This window comes from Bison bison, unplaced genomic scaffold (assembly GCF_000754665.1).
Source record: "Bison bison bison isolate TAMUID 2011002044 unplaced genomic scaffold, Bison_UMD1.0 scf7180017864530, whole genome shotgun sequence".
Classification (NCBI taxonomy): Eukaryota; Metazoa; Chordata; class Mammalia; order Artiodactyla; family Bovidae; genus Bison; species Bison bison.
In genome coordinates, this window is record NW_011495080.1 from 8,175,439 (window position 1) to 8,197,287 (window position 21,849).

The window sequence follows — 21,849 nt, forward strand, 5'->3', positions numbered from 1 at the left end:
GCCTGGCTCGCAAGCTCCTCTCCGCGCGAGGAAACCCCACGCCCGGATGGAAGATTTTTTTTTTTTCCTGGGTTTTCCCTAAAGCTGGATGGGCCGCGGTACCCAGCTCCTTCAGATAAAGATGGAAGAGAGGGCTAGAGGGTCTAGACTGGTAGTGAAGAGATGGCCTTCTTGCTCCTCATTCTCCCGCCCCTCCCTTCCCAGCGAGAGGGCTGGACTGGGATTTATCGACCTAACCCATCTGGAAAGTTTTGGGTAGCAAATTAATTTATTTTCGTTCGGAAAAAAAAATTAACGTCGTGTTTGGGGATAAAATTACGCTGTTCCCATATCCGAATTGGGAATCTCTCCATCTAATTTAAACTGGAGAGGACGAAGTTGTGGAAGGGAAGTAACGCATCTGCTGGAGGGAGGCGGGGTGGGTGATGGGACGGGCGAAGTACAGTAGCGTTTAGGAGACTGTCGCGTCCCCTCCTGGAGGGAGGCCTCCCTCTTCTCCCCCCGCACCCCACCCCCGCTACGGCTGGGTCCTTCTACCGCACCCCCCCAACTTCTAGTTGCCAGAATGGAAAATTCACAGAGTCCAGCCTAGTCCAGGTCAACAAACTTTTATTGCCATTTCTGGCTCCCCCAGCCCCAGCAAGATCCCTGCTTACACTGGGCTCTGCTGCAGAGGAATGGCGGTGGTGGGCGGGGGTTAACTTCTCTTTCTCTGCACACTGCCAATGTTTAAAAAGAAAATCCACTTACTGGGCAGGGAGGGCCATACAGGGTGGGATTCAAGGGCGCCTATGGCTCAGTCCCACCTCTGCTGGCTGCAGAATATAGACTATGGTTCCAAACATTTTTTAAGGGAAAGGAGAAGAGATGAATTTGGTTGCTGTTGTACCCCTTGCCCTTGCTGCCACGTTTCCATGGAAATGAGGGAGGGGCAGGATGTAGCTCACTCTGACTACCTGGGAGGGTGGCAGGACAGGCAGTTAGTAAACACATCGCCTTCCACTCCTACCCAATACAGACTGCTGTCCCCAGTCGACCCCCAGGCTCACTGCCTGCTCCGCCCCAGTCCCTTCTGGAGCTGGTATCATGCCAACTGGACTCCAGGCAGGGCTTGCTGGCAACAGTAAGAATCTGAGTATGTTGGTCAAGCTCAGTAGCAGCCCTAGTAGGGCCGTCAGTTGTCATGGCTTGGTGAAAAGCCCAGTGCCCCCACAACTCTGTGCAACTGCTGTTGCTCAAGCATCTGTCTCAGACAAAACAAAAACCCAAATGATTGAGGTTAGAGAGAATACAAAATAACAATGCTGAGAGCTGGGATGAGGAGAGGAGGCACATCCTTCTCAGACTAGAGCCACCTGTGCACCCTGCCTTCTGCTGCCTGGAGTTTGCTTCCTCCCGCTGGGCTGTGGCTTGCAGGGCTGGAATCCAATCTCCGCTGGGTGCTGGCAGCTGTAACCACTGCCATCGGTTGATGAGGCTCGCCTGCTGCCCTACAGAGGAGGTGCAGGATGGATCTTCAGTACCATGGGTCCGCCCGGTGCTGCTGATTGTAGAGCTGTAGTTTGATCTGATCTTTGATCTGACTCACGAGGATCATGGACAGCAGGATTCCCACCAGCTGGAAAAGGTAAGAAGGAATTGAGACCTCAGCCATGAGTGATGGCCTTGTTTTCTCTGACTCAGTCTTCCCAGTGCAGTCAGCACCTGCCCTTCAGCAGTGTTAGTGCCTGAGTCCCAGGTGCCCTCCCCCAAACTAAAGGAGTCTTTACAGAATTGTGGAACCGCAGTTTTACAGGGTAAGTTACCTGGGGGATGGCCAGGCCCAGTGCCACACCACCAAGTACGAAGAGGTTGCTATGTATCCAATTGACCAATCTGTCAATACAGCCGTTGGTGTAGATGACTTTACTAGCTTCCAGGTAGTCAAGGGCCTGCATACCTTGGCCACACATGGTGTTGATCACTGCCTGGGGAGAGAGTTCAAAAGCCAAGTGGGACTCCCATTCCTAAAACTTTTTCTCTGGGGCCCTAGCTGATGGGCCTCCCACCCTTCCTAAACTCCTAAATTGTTAGAGACTATATGTGGAGGATGCTAGGTTGGAAGTTGCTAAATGCAGACTTCCCTTCCTCTGGCGGTCTGAGTTCAGTTTTCCTTGCTTTAGAGACCTGGGCCTTCTGGGCCGCCAAGTGGGCTATAGAAGTGAAAGACTGACAAAGCCATCAGACTGGAGTGAAGAAAAACATCTGACCGCTCTTCTGCAGAACTGACTGGCTGACCTAGGGGATGGAGATTCCCGATGGCAGCTGCTCTAATCAGAAAGTAACTCAGATCACTGTGGGAGGAAATGAGGCGGGAGGTGTGCTCACCTGGTTGGGGGTAGGCAAGCAACAGGAGTAAGGCACTGAACAGCGCTCACGGCTGGGGTTGTCTTCTGAACAGTTGAAATACATGTTCAGGGACCAGTCCTTGTAGGAAATCCCTCCACAGCAGCTGAACTGCAACAGAGCCCATCACAGGGGTTAAAAATCCCCCACCCCTTACACTGAGGTGACACAGGGAACTCTCAAAGCAACCAGAAGTCTATGGCAAGCTTCTACTTGTAAGTTCAAGTTGTGTGTAAACACAGCCTTGAAACTTTGAACTCAAGCTTTTCAGTGACCTTCACCTGAAGAAGTTATCTCTTCTTAATTTCTATTACTTTATATGTTTTTTTAATAACTTCTTGTGTATATATTTTGTTTTACACACTCAACTATAAGCTCCTTGAGGGCAGTTTCTGGTTTTGCACTCTTGCATAGCATTTGCTGTTTAGTTGCTAAGTTGTGTCCGACTCTTTGTGACCCCATGGACTGCAGCCCGCCAGGCTCATCCATCCATGGGATTTTCCAGGCAAGAATACCAGAGTGGGTTGCCATTTCCTTCTTCAGGGGATCTTCCCGACCCAGGAATTGAACCCATGTCTCCTGCATTGGCAGGCGGATTCTTTACTACTGAGTCACCAGGGAAGCATAGAGCCTGGCAAAAGGATATGTTCCAAAAATACTGGCTGAAATAATTAAAGGATCAGTGCTACAAACATTTGTCTTAATGTAGAGAAAGCACAGGAGGGGACTTTTCAATGTTGTTGGCCCATAGTTACACCATGAAAGCAAACAGGATCCAAGCTAAGGGTGTTACACCAAGTGAAGGGGAACTCAGCACTGGTCTCAAAAGCACCTCTGTTTCAAATATAATTTCTGACTCACAGCAGCATTATTCACAAGAGCCAAAATACAGAAGTGACCCAAAGTGTGCACCAAAAGACAAATGGATTAACAAAATGTGATATATACATATGATGGAATATTATTCAGCCTTATAAAGGAAATTTTGGCACAACCCACAACATAGATGAATGCTGAAGACATGCTAAGCGAAACAAGCCAGTCACAAAAAGACAAACAGTATTCATTGAGACAGAATTTCACAGAGACAGAAAATAGAATGGTGGTTTTTAGGAGGAGTGGGGAAATGGAGAGTTAGTGTTTAATGGGTATGGAGTTTCAGTTTGGGAAGAAAATTTTGGAGATGGATAGTGATGATGGCTATACAACAGTGTGAATGTACTTAGTGCTACAGATCTGTACACTTAAAATGGTAAATTTGATATTATGTATATTTTACCACAATTTTAAAAATGTAACTTTCTAATTGGTGATATTAAAAAAATCTGCCAGTTCCCCCATGAGTAACCACTTATAATGGTTTCTTTTATATCCTTCCATATTCCTTTTGTAAATATGAATACACATTCTTTCCTCTTTTACACAATTGGTAAATTACTATATATACTGTTCTGTGCCAGTAAAATAACTTTTAAAGCTATATGTGGCTTTTTTGCCAAACCCTTTCCCAGAATCCATTACCTATCAGGTAATGAAAAAGCCCACAGACCTTGAGGGTGAGTTGTCTCTTGGGATAGCATTAACGTTTACCCATAGCTTCCCAGACCACTAGATGACGACCCTCCTCCTCAACCCGTACCTCCTTCTGGCCAAAATCTATGAGGTTCTGAAGGTCCAAGTCATCTCGGTAGTGCACGATGGCATTATTGATAATCTCACTCACTTTGCCCCGCACCTGCCAGGAACATGAGGAGGGAATCAGAACACAGGACTAGCCCCTAACCTGCTCCCCTGCAGAAACAGCAATAGACGGTGCTCATCTTTCTTTCTTTAAGTCAACCTGGAAGTCAGAACCAAGTTCTAGCAGGGAAGAGGGCCAGTTCCAAAGCCCATGCATCCCTGGGCTCCCTGGTACCTGTGGGCAAGAAAAATGCTGATCTGCTGTTGCCATGTCTCAGAGCCGCATTCCAAGATAAGCCAATATTTATCTATTTCTGAGTACTATTACACAAAATACTTGACTGATGTAAAGCAGTGAAACTAGTTTGTGTGTGTGTTGAGGGGGTGGATTGTTTTTTAGTAGAAAGGACTTACTGAGCTAAGACACTGACCTCTAGTGGACATAAGAGAATTGCATCTCTTTCAGTTCAGTTCAGTCGCTCAGTCGTGTCCAACTCTTTGCGATCTCATGGACCACAGCACACCAGTCCTCCCTGTCCATCACCAGCTCCCGGAGTTTACCCAAACTCATGTCCATTAAGTCGGTGATGCCATCCAACCATCTTATCCTTTGTTGTCCCCTTCTCCTCCTGCCCTCAATCTTTCCCAGCATCAGGGTCTTTTCAAATGAGTCAGCTCTTCACATCAGGTGGCCAAAGTATTGGAGTTTCAGCTTCAACATCATTCCTTCCAATGAACACCCAGGACTGATCTCCTTTAGGATGGACTGGTTGGATCGCCTTGAAGTCCAAGGGACCCTCAAAAGTCTTCTCCAACGTTTTTGAGTACAGATCTTTTCTCTGTATCATTTTTAGGATTTTACTAGGACACTCTGAATCGACTCAGTGGCTCTCAATTTCATAGTTTAAGCATGCTCTCTTCCTTCCTGCTTCATTACTTTTCTCAAAATTTCTTATCCATAGTCCTATACTTGCCCCTGGCAATCATCTGCCCTTTTGGAAAGAAATTCTAGTTTTTAATTAAAAGGGCTGCCACTGAATGGCAGACCACTTCCAGATATGGTGAGAGCTGTTCAAAGTCTTGTTTACTTCCCCCATTTCTTACTTTTGTTTATCCCAATAATTTTTTAAAGAAATAAAAGGCTCTTCATGTTGTCCGTGACCCACTTGATAACTGAATTTTACTCAATCATTTGCCATTAAAGTTTGCAGACTATTTTAACTTTGGGTTCATAGAATTTATTTCCCTGTTGGCCTCTCAGACTGTCAGAGGAAAACACCTTACAATCTTGAAATCCTCTTTAAATATGGTGACTTTAAAGGGCATTCATTCATCCCTAAGGACAATCTTTCAAAGGCTAATGCTCCTCAGGGGAAGGACCACTGTGGTTAATTAGTCAGGCTAAGCACAGGCAGGAACCTTCCCTTCCTTCCTCTGGTTCACATCTGAGTAGGCCTGTGACTCCGAGTTACCTTGTCTGAGAAGACGAAGCCCAGGACGCCAGCTGCCAGCTGTAGCAGGAACACGATGGTGAGACAGAGAGAGAACTGTGGGGGAGCATGGCAAGAGGAGGCAGTCTGTTACCACGCTGGGCAGGGGTTTCCCAGGGCCACAGGGACGCCTGGGGGCCACAGGCCACTTCTCCCGGACACCCCCCACCCCACAGTGTGGGCCAGCTGCCTCTGGGACGCTGTCCTGGGGGTGCTCGCCCTTGCTGGGTTACCTGGGCTGAGCTCCACAGGGAGGAGTGGCCAGCACAGACCAGGGGGCAGCAAGGGACAAAACAAACTGAAAGGTTTCAGGAAGAAGCACAGGGAAGAGGGGCCTGGGCCTTCCCAGGGGGTCGCCCCTGACCACTCACCGTCTGCAGGAGGCAGATGTTCTCGCGGAGAGATCCGATGCAGCCGCAGAAGGTGAGCAGGAACATGAGGATGCCCACCACGATCAGCAGGATGGCCGGGTCCACAGCCAGGCAGGCCAGTGCCGCCTCTGGGGGGGAGGGGGCTCTCAGTCTGAGCTGGTGCCCACTGAGCAGGGTGCCAGGGGTGGGGTGGGGTGCCCCCAGAACTATCCTCCTCCCCTGGTGGGGGACTCTCCAGTGTGGCTAGGTAAAGGTTACAGGCAGCAGTACTGCCCTCCCACGGGGAGAACACCAAGGGCCCAGAACAGTCTGTGGCCTTTAATTTGAGGAACTAACAAAGTAAGAGCCTTTATTCCCAGGCTTGAGAGAGGAGGAACCACTTTCGCCCCAGAAAAGAATTAGAATGGCATTAGGCTTGCTGGCTTTTGCATATTCTGTTTCCTGGAGACTTCGTGTAGAGGAATAGGAATGGAGGTTGAGTTTCTCTGGAACATAGTGAAGGGAGGGCTGAAGCCTCTCGTTAGTCTTTGCCCTCCGAAGCCTACCTTCTTCCCTAGATATGCCCTAAGCCTAAAATGCAGGCAGATCTCAGAAGATTCACGGGAGCTCGGGGAAATCCAGGAGGACTGGCTTGGGTGGCCAGCGGAGTAAGCCGCCAGGATTTGGCTAGAGGGTGGCTGCCCCCTATAGCTCCATAGCTTCTGTGAGGAGGAGGGCTGAAGGGCCAGGGCTGAAAGAGGCAGAGAAAGGGGCAGGCAAGAGTCATGGGGAGATGGACAGGAACTGTAGCTCACCTGCGTGCTTCATCAGCCGAGCGTAGACGCCCACAGCCACCATCACCATGGAAATCACCTGTGGAGACAGGGAAGGAGCCACACTCTGAGGTTTTGGAAACCGGGGAGCCCTGAGAGCCATGAGTAACCTTGGAGGACAGGAGGATGATGACTCTTCCTGGACCAAAAATGAGCATCTTTTTCCTCCCCAGTGATACTGTTGATAGAATCCAGCACAGCATTACCTCCATGAAAAGCCTGTATCAGGATGATCACATTTAATTCTCACAACACAGTTATCTGGTGAGGCAGCTATTCTTCCCATCTTACAGATGAGGAAGTTAAGGCAATGCAAGGTTAATACAGAACAGCAGTTAGGAACATGGGCTTCAGAGTGAGGTGAATCTGAGCCCACGCTGGACAACTCTCTGAACTTCAGTTTCTGTATCTGGGAATTTGTTTTTTGTTGTCATTGTTCTTTTTGGCTGTGTTGGGTCTTTGTTGCTGTGTGGGCTTTTCTCTAGCTGCAGTGAGCGGAGGCTACTCTTTGTTGTGGTGCTCGGGCTTCTCACTGCAGTGGCTTTTCTGTTGCACAGCACAGGCTCAGTAGTTGCGGCTCTCAGGCTCTAGAGTGAGGGCTAAGTAGTTGTGGCACATAGGCTTAGTTGCCCCGAAGCATGTGGAATATTCCTGGACCAGGGATCAAACCCATGTCCTCTACACTGGCAGGTGGATTCTTAACCACTGGACCATCAGGGAAGTCCCTGAAGATGGGGATTTAAAACAACTATACCTAATAAGATTACTGTGAAGATGAAATAAAAGAATGCATGAAAAGCATTTAACAAAATGCCTAGTAATAAATATTATCTATCATTACTAATTGGGGCTTCCCAGGTGGCTCAGTGGTGAAGAATCTGCCTGCCAAGCAGGAGATGTGAGGGTTTGATCCTTGTGCTGGGAAAGATCCCTTGGAGAAGGAAATGGCAACCCACTCCAGTATTCTTGCCTAAGAAATTCCATGGACAGAGGAGCCTGGTGGGCTGCAGTCCATGGGGTCACAAAAGAGTCAGACACAACAGCAACTAACAACAAAACATTACTAATGGTTAACTTGCTCAGGGTCACATAGAAACTGTGAAGTTCTGAATTTGAATCCAGCTACTTCAAAGGGAAGGTCTTCAAGCTGACGCAGGCCTGAGTAGATGCTCCCAGATCTCTAACCCTCTTGGAGGTCGATGTGGTGTCAAATGTAAGAATGAAAGTGCAACCAGAATGAAAAAATGCTTGCACATGAACGCATTGGTGTAAAATAGCAGAACTACCTTACAAAGGAAACTTTATAAAAGTCTGATTTCAGGGTGCGGAAACAGAGAAGTTTAGACCTTTCAAACTTCCTGGCTTCTCTCTGAGAAAACAAACTCATCAAAGACCAGCAGGGCTCCCTAAAGGGGCCTTCTCTGTGCCCTTGCCGCAGGCCTCCAGGAGTGCAGGGTGACCCCATGTGCACACCCTTCCTTTGTGCCCAGTTCCCAGGCTGGTGCTAAGCAGCAGCTGGCTGTCACCATGGCAATAGCTGGGGCCACGCTCTGGCTGGAGGGAGTTCTCAGCAGGAACTTGACCAGTTCAGTGGGGAAGGACGGGGCTGGCTGGACTCCGCTGTCCTGCAAGACAGAGACCAGCTGGGAAGAAACATCTTGGAGCTTTGGTGGGAGAAGGGAATTGAGCCCCTATAGCAGGACAACAGGTCAGACTAGTCCTCAGGAGAGAGAGATTTTCTTTAGCGAACTCTACCAGCTAGTGCATTCAGCAGGAAATGGGAAAACCTTGTCTAAAACCATGTCTTTTAGGACCCTTCTCCTTGGTCCCCAGTCGTTTGACATCACCTCTGCCTCGGGGCCCCATGCGTTATGTGCTGGCCCTCACACTCTGTGTCCAGGAGCGAGGGAGCTGCTTGCAGAGAGCTGTGAGAGGGGCTGGAGGTGCCAGCTGGCTTCTTGTCCCACAGCACAGCCAGGCTCAAGGAGCAAGGGGCAGTGGGTGGGAGGTGAGGAAAACCCACAACAGAGATCCCAGTCATCCCGCCGGCCCAGAGACATAAGCCCTTTGCCAGAGCGATCAGGCATCTCTGTCTGCCCTTTAAAACTCGCCACAGCCAATTCTGGTTCTGAACATCACTTTACTGAGTCATTTAAAAATATGTATCTGCTCTTTATTTAAACAGGCTCCTCGCTGTTTTTTCACATTAAATTTTCACTGGGGTGTATAACTTTTCACAGAGACAGTCTCTGATTAAATCCCCACACAGCTAAAACAAGAAAGGGAAAGTAAAGAGATGCCATGTGTCCCAGGGTAAGTTCCTTCCATGGGTGGGCTGTAATTACAGCAGCTGTTCTGTCTCTATCTGCGGTAGGTAGAACAGTGTCCCCCCCAGAGATATCCTGTCTTAATTCCCGGAACCCGTGAAAACGTTACCTTACATGGCTGGTGGGGCTGTGCAAATGTGATTTGCGTAAGGACCTTATGATGGGGAGATTATCCCAGTTGGCCCAATATAATCACAAGGGACCTTATAAGAAGGAGGCAAGAGGGTCAGAGTAGAGGAAGAGATGTGTATGAGAACGGAAGCAGGGCCTGAAGTGTGTGCTGTAAGCCGAGGACCATGAACAGCCTCTAAACGCTGGAGAAGGCAAGGAACTAGATTCTTCCTTAAAGCCTCCAGAGGGAATCATGCTTGCTGACGTCTTGATTTCAGCTCAATGAGACCTGTTTTGGACTTCTGATCTCCAGAACTATAAGAAAACTAATTTGTGTTATATTAAACCATTCAGTTTGTGGCAATTTGTTAACAACAGTAACAGGAAACAAATACACTCTCCAAATCCAATTCATCAGCTGTTATGTAGGAGATACTCTGAAGACTGCAAAGATGAGCAAGATGTGGTCCCTGCCCTTAAGGAGACATATCTGTTATGTGGGAGGGGGCAAGAGCGTCTATAGCCTAAGGCAGTGCTTTTTGATGTTGGCTGCCATTAGACTGGGGCGGGGGGGCGGCGTAGAGGAGAACTTCAAAATTCCTGATGCCTAGGCTACACCCCAAACCAAGTATGTCAGAATCTCTGGCATTGGAACCCAGGTCACAGTGTTCCTGAATGCATTCCAAGTGATTCCAACATGCAGCCAAGTTCAAGACCCACCAGCCTCAAGCACACTCGCCAGGGATCTAGAGCAGCAGGTGCTGGTTATGTGAAAAAGAAAGTTAAGACATTAATATGATCATGAATATTTAATATCATTAATGATCCTGCTTACTTGGAAGCTCACTAGCTACCTCTGAAATTCTGCATTTCTGTCATTGATCTGCCCCTTTATCCTGGAGTCACAGCTTGCTCTTTCACACTTCTATTCCTGACCACATCTCCCACCCTGAATTCCTCAGAGCTGCTGCCATTCCAAAGTGAGTACTGCTGTTATTAGCTTAGCATTTGAGAGCTGAATAGAAACTTAGGAATGAGCCCGACCACTCACTTTTTAATAGATGAGGCCAAAAGAGCAAAGTGATATTTGACGAAGTGTACACGGGTGCAGTGGCATCATCTGGACTAAACCTCATTTCTGATCTCAGTTGGGAACCGTCTACACCACATCAGTCTTTGCTGCAGAATCCTTGTGACATCCCACAATATCACCAGTGACCTCCTTTCATGATGAGAATGGAGATAAAGACACTTCTCTTCCTAGAATAGCTTTTCATATTCTGGCTAGAATGAAGCCTCACTGGAAACTTTCAAACGCTAGACACAGTTTTTAAAATAGCTGAGTCCAGCCAAAGGCATGTTCCTGAAGAGTTGTCCATCAAATTATATAAAATAATTTGCCCGCACCAGTACCTTTATCCTTATGTAAGGTGAGTAACTACCTTATAATGAAAATAGCCATCCTCTGGGCTCCTTGGAGAAATGGCTGATCCTAGGACTGGGGCAGGAAATAGGTAAGTCTGGAGCATCTTGTGGTGCCAGAAGGTAAGGAAAGGCTCAAAAATAAAAAAAACAAAACCCCACATTGGTGTGGCCATGCCAAAGAGATATCAAAAGAGTATGGAATTGTTACCCCAAATATAAAATAAATATCCGTGAGTCTATACTGATATAAATGACTTAATAAATGGGAGAGAAAAGACAAATCTCTCACACAGAATTCCAAATATTTTACGGAGGTACTGCAGCGTCTGGAGAAGGTCATGGCAACCCACTCCAGTATCCTTGCCTGGGAAATCCCATGGACAGAGGAGCCTGGCGGGCTGCAGTCCACGGGGCCACACAGAGTCGGATATGACTGAGCGACTATCACTCACTGCAGTGTCAGGGAGGTGGGACACAGTTCCCCACTTCCAAGTGTGGGCTGCACACAGTAACTTCTTTCCGAAGAGAACAGACTGCAAAAGGGTGGGGGAAAGACTAACTTTACAGTGGAGAGGCCTGGCTCCCTCAGCCAGGTGATCGACGTCAACATCAGCACAGGTCATTGATATATGAGATTATGTGAAATGGCACTTCCCTTCCATGGTCTTCCTTCCCCAAACCCATAACCCCAGTATAATTATAAGAAAACATCAGGCAAGTTCCAGTGGAGGGACAAGATGATCAGTACTCTTCCAAACTGTCAAAGGCTTCAAAAACAAGGAAATTCTGAGACACTGCCACAGCCAACAAAAACCTAAGGAGACATAACAACTAAATGAAATTTGGTATCCTGGATGGGATCCTAGAACACAAAAAGGGCATTAAGTAAAAACTAAGGGAAGCTGAATAAAGCATGGAAGTTAATGTAATAAATGTTTCGGGTTGGCTGAAAAGTTCATTCCAGATTTTTCCTGAGCGTGCTCAATTGTGTCTGACTCTTTGAGACCAACCCCATGGACTGTAGCTGACCAGGTTCCTCTGTCCATGGAATTTTCTAGGCAAGAACATTGGAATGGGTTGTCATTTCCTACTCCGGGAGATCTTCCTGACCCAGGGATCGAACCTGTGTCTCTTGAGTCTCCTGTGTTGGCAGGCAGATTCTTTACCACTGTGCCACCTGGGAAGCAGCATCATACTCATGTAAGATGTTAATAAACAAGAGACACTGGATGTGGGGTATATGGGAACTCTCTGTACCATCTTCTCAAAGTTCCTGTAAAACTAACACTGTTGTAGAAAATGAAATCTATTTTTTAAAAACAGTCACCCTCAATTTGTTAGTCGTGTAAATCCACAGTTTGTAATATCATATTTTCTTAAACTGGGATTCACTTGCCTATGGTTTTACAACCTTTATCAGGGTGTTTTCTCCTTACACCAAAAAATGGCAGTAGAACTTAAAAATGTTCAGGGGACAGGACACTGAGAAGCTGCAGTGCTCTCTTGGTATACCGAATGCAATCTACTTTATATTCATATTTAACTTTGCCCAATTATCCCAATAATGTCCTTTATAACTGCTTTCCCCCCCTTTTTTCCTGATTCAGCTTCCAGTCAACGATCATGTAGTTAGTGATCCACGCATCAAGTCTCCTTTAGCTTGGAACAGTTTCACAGCTTTTTTTCTTTTCTTTGTATTTGGTTTCTTAAAACACTGACTTTAAAAAAATTGTGGTAAAGTACATACACCACGAAATTAACCATTTTAAAGGGTGCAGTTCAGTGGCCATAAGTACATTCATATTGCTGGGCAACCACCACCATTATCAGGCTCCAGGACAGTTTCTTCACCCCAAATACAATTCTTGTACCCATTAAATGGTCACTCCCAACTCCCTCCACTCCTCCAACCCTTGGCAACCACAGACCTGCTGTCTCTATGGTTTTGCCTATTCTGCACATTTTCTATAAATGGAATCATATAATATGTGGCTCTTGGTGTCAATCTTCTAACCTTTCCAAGGTTCATCAGTGTTGTAGCATGTATCAGGACTTCATTACCTTTTAAGGCCTAGTAATATCCCACTGTATGGATAGAACCCAATTGGTTTTTCCATTCATCTGCTGATGGACATGTGGGTTGTTTCCACCTTTGGGCTACTGTGAATAGTGTTGCCATGAATATCCATGTACAGGTTTTTGTTTGAGTACATCCTGTTTGCTGTTCTCTTGGGTATAGACCCTGGAGTGGAATTGCCAGGTCGTAGGGTAATTCTATATTTAATTTTTTGAGGTGCTACCAAGCTTTTTCCACAGTAGCTGCACCATTTCACATTCCCACCAGCAATGTATGGGATTCCAATTTTTCCACATCATTGCCAATGCATGTTCTGATATTTTTCCTTTTGATACTGACTTTTTTTTTTTTTTCCCCCATAAGTCCAGGCCAGTGGTTTGGCTTAACATCCCTCAGTTTGGATGTTGGATTGCTTCTTCCCAATCTGATCCAGATAATGTATTTTTGACAGGAGTATTAACATAGATAATGTGTCCTTTTCAGTATGTCACGAGAGGAAACGACATACTAATTTCTACCCTAGAAATAAGGAACAATTTTACTAACAGATGATTTGATTGTTAGCCACATGTCTCAGCGTCTCATAAAAAAGTATGGCAATACTCTAAATAGTTTCCTAGTTTTCCAGAAGGCTTGCTGCTAACGTGTCCTCTTCCCTGTGCCCTTGACAGCAGATAAGCAGCTGTGGTCTTGGAGAGAAGATGGGAGATAACAGAAAACAGAGAAAAGTCACTCCATTATTTGACCTTTTTTTCCCCCTGTAAATCAGGAAAAGACAGTCATGAACTGATGTTTGTAAGGAAAAGCCTTATTCCAGCCCCTGGCACACTAATTCACAGCCATCAGCACCAAGTGGGAAGGGCCCCCAGGTAAGGTACTGGACAAGAGATCTACTGGCTCGCATGTCCATAATTACAGGCAGATTAGCTCTTGAGTCTGTTTCCATTGGATTAAAACCAATGCAATGTGAAAAGCTCTGAGAAGTGGACCTGGGGAAGGTCCTCGGACAACAGTGGAATCTCTGTTCCTATGATATATAGGAAACATCTCTGTAAACCTTAAAATATAACGACACCATTAATCATCATCACCTTCTGGCTAACAGCAGGAATGTGAGCAGGGGCATCTGAGGCTGAAGGAAGTCAGGTTCAAGGTTGGCCCTGGCCTAGGCTGAGTCCCCACACACCTGTCACTTGTCAGGAGGAGCACTCATCCTAGCTCTCCAAGTCCTCCCCCAATAGGTGACCTTGACGAGCCAATTCTAACAACGATGATAATAGCTATCTTTCTTCGAGGGCTAAAGGGCCAGGCACTGGACTAAGCGTTGCATACACACTATGACCACAAGCCCAAGAGGGTGGTAGGATCTCCAGTTTATAGAATTGATGTTGGGAGAATTTACTCAGATAGTGAGTGGCTAAAGTGGGACTGGAAGGTATGTCCATATGGCTCCAGAGCCTTATGACCTTGGTCACATGGCAACTGCCTCCCGCTTTGCCTCACAGCAGCTCCAGGGCGTGTGCGTTCACTTCAGGGCCTTGTGTGAGGTGGGAAGGAGCTGCCTGCAGTTGTCTTGGGTGAGCAGCTGGTCATCTCCAAATGGCGGGGCTCAGGCCGGGGAAGTAAAATAGCATCAGGAGGGCCCTGCAGGACCCAGAAGGAAGTTCTGGAGCCATGCCTGAAAGGGGCCAATGGGGCATCACCACTAGGGCCCACCAGCCCCTGAGAGGAAGCCTGGCCTGTCCACCTTCCACGTTCTGAAGTCCAATCTAGGGACTTCCCTGGTGGTCCAATGGTTAAGACTTTGCCTTCCAATGCAAGGAGCGTGGGTCCAATCCCTGGTCAGGGAGCTAAGATCCCACATGTCTCATGGCCAAAAAACCAAAACGTAACAGATATTATAATGTTACAAATTCAATAAAGACTTTTATTAGTAAAAAATGGCCCACATAAAATCTTGAAAAAAATTAAAAAAATTAAAATAAAAAGCCTAGTCTGCATGAACTGGGTGGATCTGTCTCACCTTTTCTTTGGAATGAATCTTTCCCCCTCTTTTCTTGATGGTGGCAGTGGGAGACAGCTGGGAGTAGAGTGATTCCCTGCGTGGGGCTCAAACCACTGTCCCCTCCACCCACTGCCAGAAGGATGTTGGGAGGGAGGGGTCTGCACCTCCCACTTCTCAGTCCTTTCTGTCCTTATTTCTGGATGAAGTCAAAAAAATCATAGCTTGCAAGCCCTAAAGCAGGGCCCCCTCTCTCACTACCTGGGATCTGCACACACCAGTCCTTCAGCAGGCATCCTGGCACCACTATTCTGGGATTTCTAAGGTGGCAACTCTCCATGTGGGACTGACTGTTGGCTCTCTCCCGCTGGATAGGATGGAATTGTCCAGCTGGAGTGGAGTCCCTAGGGCTCTTTCCTCGGCTGGAGTGGAGTCCACAGAGCTCTTTCCTCTCCAACGTCTGGGCCAACCCTTTAGCTCCTTTTAGGCCACGGCTGGTTTTGGTTCTCCAAGGTTATAAATGAGGAAGGGAAGTTCACAAGGGCTCATAGTGGTATAAACACTCAGACTCACAGCCTGGAGTCGCCAGCCTGACACATAGCTTGCTATCGAAACTCTAAGAGATGCTTCTCTTTTATCCTTTTTAAAAGCTGCTTGAAGTCTATGATTTTCTACTTGGTACAAGGCAAACAGAGCTATTTAGGGAGTTAAGAAGGCATGTGTGTGACCTGACAACAAAGAGTGTGGTTCTGTCTTCATTCTTGGTGGTGGTGGTGTTGTTTTATAAAAAATAATGTGATAATTCGTTTATTGCAGCCTGCCTAGTCTATAGGGAAAGGAGGGAAAAAATGGGGGAGGAAATGGGCTCTATCTCCTAACATGTGTAGGTAGTTGTGTGTGTGTGTGTGTGTGTGTGTGCGCGTGTGTGCCCACGCTTGCATGGTGGTAAAGGTGGGGGTGGCGTGGGCAGGAAGGGACCTGGGCACTCAGGAGGGGCTTTTGCCAGGCTCAATGCCTGATCATTTCCTTGTGGCTTCTGAGCCAGACTACAACAGATAGTGCTGAAGGTGGTTTAGGGGAGCATTCTGAATCCCCTGGGGATTCCAATACAGTGGAAGTAGGCGGGAAAGTGAATTTCTTGATTCACTCATCAGATACCTCATCAGAACCCTGAATCAGCCCAGGGAAGACCTGGATGGGCCCATGTGTGCTGTGGGCAGTCATCAGGCATGGCCCCGAGGGAGATGATGGAGGGCATGGCTGCCATTTTTTCTGACCCAGCTTGAGGGGAGGGTGCCAGGCCCACTGCAGAAGAGAATACAGGATGCAACCCCAATTAAGAATTAAGGATGCTTGAGGACTTAAGGTTGTGCTGCATCCTGACAGACTAGTGTCCATAAGAAGGGAGGAAGGGCATCCTGATTCCACCCCATAGGCTCTGATCCCTCGTTCACCACTCAATAAACATTCAATAAGTACCCACTCTCTGCCAAACACAGCTTGGGCGCTGAGAATCCAGAAGTAAATAAGCCAGTCTCTACCCTCAGGAGCCTAGAGGGGAAGACATAAAGAAATGCAAAATTGGGGCACAGGTTAAAAAAAAAAAGATTTGACGATCAAAACGTGCCCAAGGTACCGGGGGGGAGTCCTGAGGCATCACCTCTAAGGAAGGCTCAGCTGAGACACAGGGGCAGGAGAGCTGAGCTTCTAGGCTTTGCCTGACTCAGAAGTTACGCCAACTGCTGCCCTGGGTGGGAAAAGGATCAGCAAGGAGGGAGATGGTTGCTGTGGGCAGCACTGAAAATGCTCCTGCCAACGTATGCCCAAGCTGACAAAGCGTGGTGTATCAGCCCATTGTCTTCCCTTTGCACAGACAGACAGAAGGTTGTGTTCAGTCATGTCCAACTCTTTGTGACCCTATGGACTGTAGCCCACCAGGCTCCTCTGTCCATGGGATTCTCCAGGTAAGAATACTGGAGTGGGTTGCCATTTCCTTCTCCAGGGGATCTTCCTGACCCAGAGATCAAACCCGGGTCTCCTATATTGCAAGCAGTCTCCTACACCGCAGGCGGATTCTTTACCAACTGAGCCACTAGAAAAGCCCTCATTCCCTCTGCACAGAGCTGTCTAATACAAGGAGGTAAGGAAAGTCAGCTACTTCTTAATGGAAAGACTAAAGTATAACTTCTGTGATCCTGGGGCAATTCTCCAAGCCATGGAATCCTAACAATCAGTAACCCAGTTGCACAATTCTGGGAAGAAAACCAGAACTCCTAGGCAAAAGAGGAATTGAGATTTGAAGCATGAACAGAAGGAACAGGTCCTGGTCCCATAGGAGCCAGGAGCCTTCTGAGTCAGACTCCAAATGCCCCAAGGGTCAGGGCTCCTAGAGAAGTAGCACGGATAACCACTGCCACCACGGTCACCACTATCACCACTGCATATGAGTCCAGGCGATGCCTTCCCAATGTGACCCAGGCACAGATGCAAACACCATCCATCCACACCTCCCCGGCGCCTGGCCAGAACACTCTCTGCCTGGAATAGGAGTTGGCTGACAATCCCAACCATGGGTGCCTCCTGAGTACGAAAGGGGAATTTGATTAAGATGGTTGCTGCTAAGTCACTTCAGTCATGTCCGACTCTGTGGGACCCATCAAGCTCCCCTGTCCCTGGGATTCTCCAGGCAAGAACACTGGAGTGGGTTGCCATTTCCTTCTCCAATGCATGAAAGTGAAAAGCGAAAGGGAAGTCACTCAGTCATGTCCGACTCTTAGCAACCCCATGAACGGCAGCCCACCAGGCTCCTCGGTCCATGGGATTTGTCAGGCAAGAGTACTGGAGTGGGGTGCCACTGCCTTCTCCGATTAAGATGGTGGAGAAACCTAAAAAAAGAAATCACCATAATCAGTCCCTAAAGGGGGATGGGAAGAAAAATGACCCCTGATCTGGGGAAACAGCTCTTCATCTCCAGTTGACCATATGTGGGATTAACTCTATGAGTCCAGACCTGGGGGAGAAGTGGCATTCAGTAATGCCAAAAAAAACTGTCCCCTGCGAAGGTCGATGTCCCAAGGGTCCCAGGACACAAGAAAGATGCATCCTTAGAGCTAGCCCCAGGTCTTGAAGAAAGAAAACAGTCCCCAGAGTGACATTCCTCTTTAAATAGTTCACAGAGGCAGAAAAAAATTTCTCCTTTAGAGGAGAAAGCTTAAGGACAGAGACACACATATATTGGCTTGGGGTCACACAGTAAGTTGGTGCCAGAAAGAAATTGGGCCTCTTGTCCTTCGGTGTGCTATTTCTAGTGCCTCTGACTTTTTATAAGTCTCAAGTAGGGCCAAGAAGGGGCGCTTCTCTAATTTGGGATGGTTCCAGCTTGGTTAGCCAGGTCCTCTGACCTTGAATGAAGCATTGGAACCAAGAAAAATGGGTCTATGGAGCCAAACTCTCTCCCTTGCTGTGACCTCCCAAAGTCACTTATCTGGTAAAAAGGATAGAGTGGGGGAAGTCCAGGAAAATGACCATGAAGGCAAGTGTAACAGATGCACCCAGCTGTTGTTGCTAGGGTGCACAGATAAGGGTGAAGCGCCGAAGGCTTCAACGGAGTTTCACACAAAGTCATGATTGACAGAGGAAGTTAGAACAAGGACCTGAGTTCCCTGGGATGCTAGTGCTGGCTCTAAAGATGGCGTGTCATTGGCCTGGCATGCTCAGTGGGCATGTAAGAGGGTTCTCTGGAATTTGCCCTTCGGTGTGGGGCTTCCCCTTAGGACATCCCCCAGCCTGACAGAGTGGTGGTGAGATTTTCTTCCCTGGCCACCAGCTGAAACTGGCGTTGACTAGTTAACTACCAATACTGCTAACACCCCAGCGACAGCGGCAACCAAGGACTTCCCCTGTGGTTCAGTAGAGAAATCACCAGGTCAAGCCCACTAACCCCCTTTTTGACATAGGATAAAAGACCATCTCTATGGTTTGGCTTTCTTATATATAAAACGCAGAGTTCTAGACAAGATGTCTTCTAGTTTTTTTTTTCCAGTTGCCGAACTGAGAATTTGTTAGGAGTTCAAACTTCATTTTTCCCAGTACAATGGCTGAGAGTGAGCTGTCATCACCACCCTCTGGGATTTCTGTCATTTTTCCCAACGGGCTGGCACTTATGTACTTTGTGTCTGTTCACACCATGGCCCCCGTGAAACCTTTCCAGCAACTAGCTTAGCTGCCTAGTCTGCTCCTTCTCCTAGGAAACGTAGACTCCTCCCTCCTGCAAGTCTGAACTTTAGGTCTCAAGCAGAGGTGGGCAAGTGTAATGGACTCCTAGAGCAGCAGCAGCTCTGGTGTCGTTGGTGCTGGAAGAGAAACTGGGGAATGTGACGGGGGTGGAGATGGATCTCCCCATATTCTCAAACCCAGAGAGGCTCAGGGACTCTCGAGACATGAAACAGGACTGAGCTAGCATTTCATGATCTGGCCCAGCTGCATTCTCAGCTCCAGCAGAGAATTTCCAGCATCCTTGATCATGCTGGGTTTGATTTTTATGGAGGAGGAGACTGAGGCCCAAAGAGGTGAACATATTGCCCAGGTTACTCAAGTCAACAATTGAAGGCAGACTGGGGGTGGGAATCGAGGCAGCCCCAGACCGACATTTTCTACTTTTTCAGCTCCAATCAGAAGATTCTGAAAGGACCCCTGGACTTCCCCCAGTCCAACATGGGGTCTATTTAAAGAAGCGAAATAATATCAAACTCCAGAGGATGGAGCCTGGTCCTGAGAAAGGTGGGCAAAGTTTGGGAGAGTTCTGGGAAAAACACCCACACCTGGAGGCCATTCCTGTCCTTTCTCAGCCTTTGGAGGGAAGGGGAAGAGGGAGGGCGGCAGAGGCCTGCAAAAGGAAGAGACGAAAGCCCCTGAACCCATTCTCTCTGAGGGAAGGGAGAGGAAAGGTCTGGGTTCCCGCTTCCTCTTTTTTTCTTTGCCAGCAGGGCCTCCCAGCCCTCAGGCCTGAAAAATCCCCCAATCGTGAATGTATTAAGGGTCTGCTTGGGCCAAAAGGAAAACCCGCTCCTCCCGCTCAAACCCACCTTTTTAGCCTGACACAGACCCTCATCCGAAGCCGAGAGAATACCCATAAAGCTTTACAGAATCTCTTGCATTCCCTCCACCCCAACACCCTCTGCAGCCAAGGCGCCACTGGGGTGTCCCTGCCTAGGATAAATTACCCCAAAGTGCGATTTTTCCAGAAAACTAGACAGTGCCGCTCACCACGTTCGCCTTGAACCGGGCATCCGGGAACGACCCCTCCTCAGCGATGGCAGCCCACTCAACCCTCCAGGGAGTGCCCTGCAGCCCAGGTGCCCCTATAACCCCAAGACTCACCCAGAAGAGCATGTTGAAGAAGAAGAGCAGGTATTTCACCAGCGGGCTGACGAAGGAGAAGTCCCCCCCATGGGCGGCCGGCGCCCCGGGTCCCCGGCCCATGGTCCAGCCGCCGCTGCCCCCGGGGGCCTATCTCCACACGGCGGCCGGCCCACCTGCGCGCTCCGCGCCGGGAGGCATGAGCTGCACCACCGCCGGAGCCTAAGCGGCGGGGGAACTGCGCCGCGGCGGGAGGTGCAGCGCCGTGCGTCCGGGAGAAGCGCGGGCAAGGGAACGGCGCCGCCACTGGAGCCGCCGGGAGTCGCGGGAGCTGCCGCTGGCAGCGTGAGCGGCGGAGACTCCGCTGCGGCCGGAGGACCAGCCTGGCGCGCTGGGCTCCCAGGAAACCGGGCCCGCCCTCGACCGCCCATTGGCTCGTCTGCCGAAGCCTGACTTCTCATTGGTCGATCTCTGATGTCACTAAGTATCCAACCATCCCTCTTTTCCGAGAGGCGGGGGAGACACCTGTTCAGTGAGGGACAACTTGTTAAAGGGTCAGCCGTTCCGCCTCCTCCCTCGAGTTGGAAAGCATCCAGGCTTCAGCTACTCAAGGGAAAAAAAGATGAGAAGGAATGCACACTGCCATCACACACCCACGTCCTCGACCCAGTTGCTGTGCATATATGCAAACACACATACATTAAAATCAACAAGTACATACACCATATGTTAAGCAATGCGTTGAAAGCCGTGGGAATACAAGAGAGTAGAAGAAATCCACCCCCTACCCCGGGGTAGGGGGCTGATGACAATAAAATCAGAGAGACAAAACTAACCTACACATGACAATTAAGATTGTTTAAGAGGAGCTGCTATCCTGTTTAATAACTATATATTTTAAATGCTTATTTCAAAAAACACTATAATCCAATAGTGGAAATTTGGAAATATCACCAACAATCCTGCCATCCTAATTCATTACTCTTTCAATTCCCATCTCACTATTTAAGTCTAGATCCTCGAGCAGACATCGTTTTTAACACACTGATCTGACACATACCAGTGCAGCACAGGTGACAGACACTGGGCTGGCTACCTAACGCACAAGTGAATGCTGTTGACTGAACATTTGAATCGATTTTATCCCCAAATTCATATGCTGAAATCCTAACCCCTGTGATTATAGCGTTAGGAAATGGAGACTTTGGGAGGTGCTTAGGTCATAAGAATGGAGCCTTTCAGTTCAGTTCAGTTCAGTTCAGTCGCTCAGTCATGTCCGACTCTTTGCGACCCCATGAACTGCAGCACGCCAGGCCTCCCTGTCCACCACCAACTCCCGGAGTTCATTCAGACTCACGTCCATCGAGTCGGTGATGCCATCCAGCCATCTCATCCTCTGTCATCCCCTTCTCCTCCTGCCCCAATCCGTCCCAGCATTAGGGTCTTTTCCAATGAGTCAACTCTTTGCATGAGGTGGCCAAAGTACTGGAGTTTCAGCTTTAGCATCATTCCTACCAAAGAAATCCCAGGGCTGATCTTCAGAATGGACTGGTTGGATCTCCTTGCAGTCCAAGGGACTCTCAAGAGTCTTCTCCAACACCACAGTTCAAAAGCATCAATTCTTCGGCGCTCAGCCTTCTTCACAGTCCAACTCTCATATCCATACATGACCACTGGAAAAACCATAGCCTTGACTAGACGGACCTTTGTTGGCAAAGTAATGTCTCTGCTTTTGAATATGCTATCTAGGTTGGTCATAACTTTCCTTCCAAAGAGTGTCTTTTAATTTCATGGCTGCAATCACCATCTGC

The 21,849-nt window shown here is 48.2% G+C and overlaps 1 protein-coding gene across 2 annotated transcripts; it reads right to left on the reverse strand.

The window, feature by feature from the left end:
* Window positions 1–592: 592 nt before the first annotated feature.
* On the reverse strand, window positions 593–20,415 carry TSPAN33 (tetraspanin 33). Of its 2 annotated transcripts, XM_010831695.1 has the most exons (8): window positions 20,060–20,415; window positions 6,721–6,778; window positions 5,927–6,054; window positions 5,538–5,612; window positions 4,025–4,120; window positions 2,368–2,496; window positions 1,806–1,967; window positions 593–1,618 (listed from the first exon to the last, which is right to left on the reverse strand). In XM_010831695.1, the coding sequence occupies exons 1-8, from the start codon at window positions 20,159–20,161 to the stop codon at window positions 1,517–1,519; spliced, it is 852 nt and encodes a 283-aa protein (XP_010829997.1). In that variant the 5' UTR covers window positions 20,162–20,415; the 3' UTR covers window positions 593–1,516. The 2 variants fall into 2 exon arrangements, with proteins under 2 accessions (XP_010829997.1, XP_010829998.1); XM_010831696.1 differs by lacking the exon at window positions 5,538–5,612 and having other exon boundaries at window positions 20,060–20,398.
* Window positions 20,416–21,849: the final 1,434 nt, after the last annotated feature.

Bases quoted from the DNA above. Each gene is read 5' to 3' on its own strand.
- TSPAN33 (XM_010831695.1), bottom strand. From the start codon at position 20,161: ATGGGCCGGGGACCCGGGGCGCCGGCCGCCCATGGGGGGGACTTCTCC. The intron at 6,779-20,059 runs GTGAGTCTTGGG...CTGTCTCCACAG, and splicing joins TCTTCAACATGCTCTTCTGG to GTGATTTCCATGGTGATGGT. The intron at 5,613-5,926 runs GTGAGTGGTCAG...GCTCCCCCACAG, and splicing joins ACATCTGCCTCCTGCAGACG to TTCTCTCTCTGTCTCACCAT.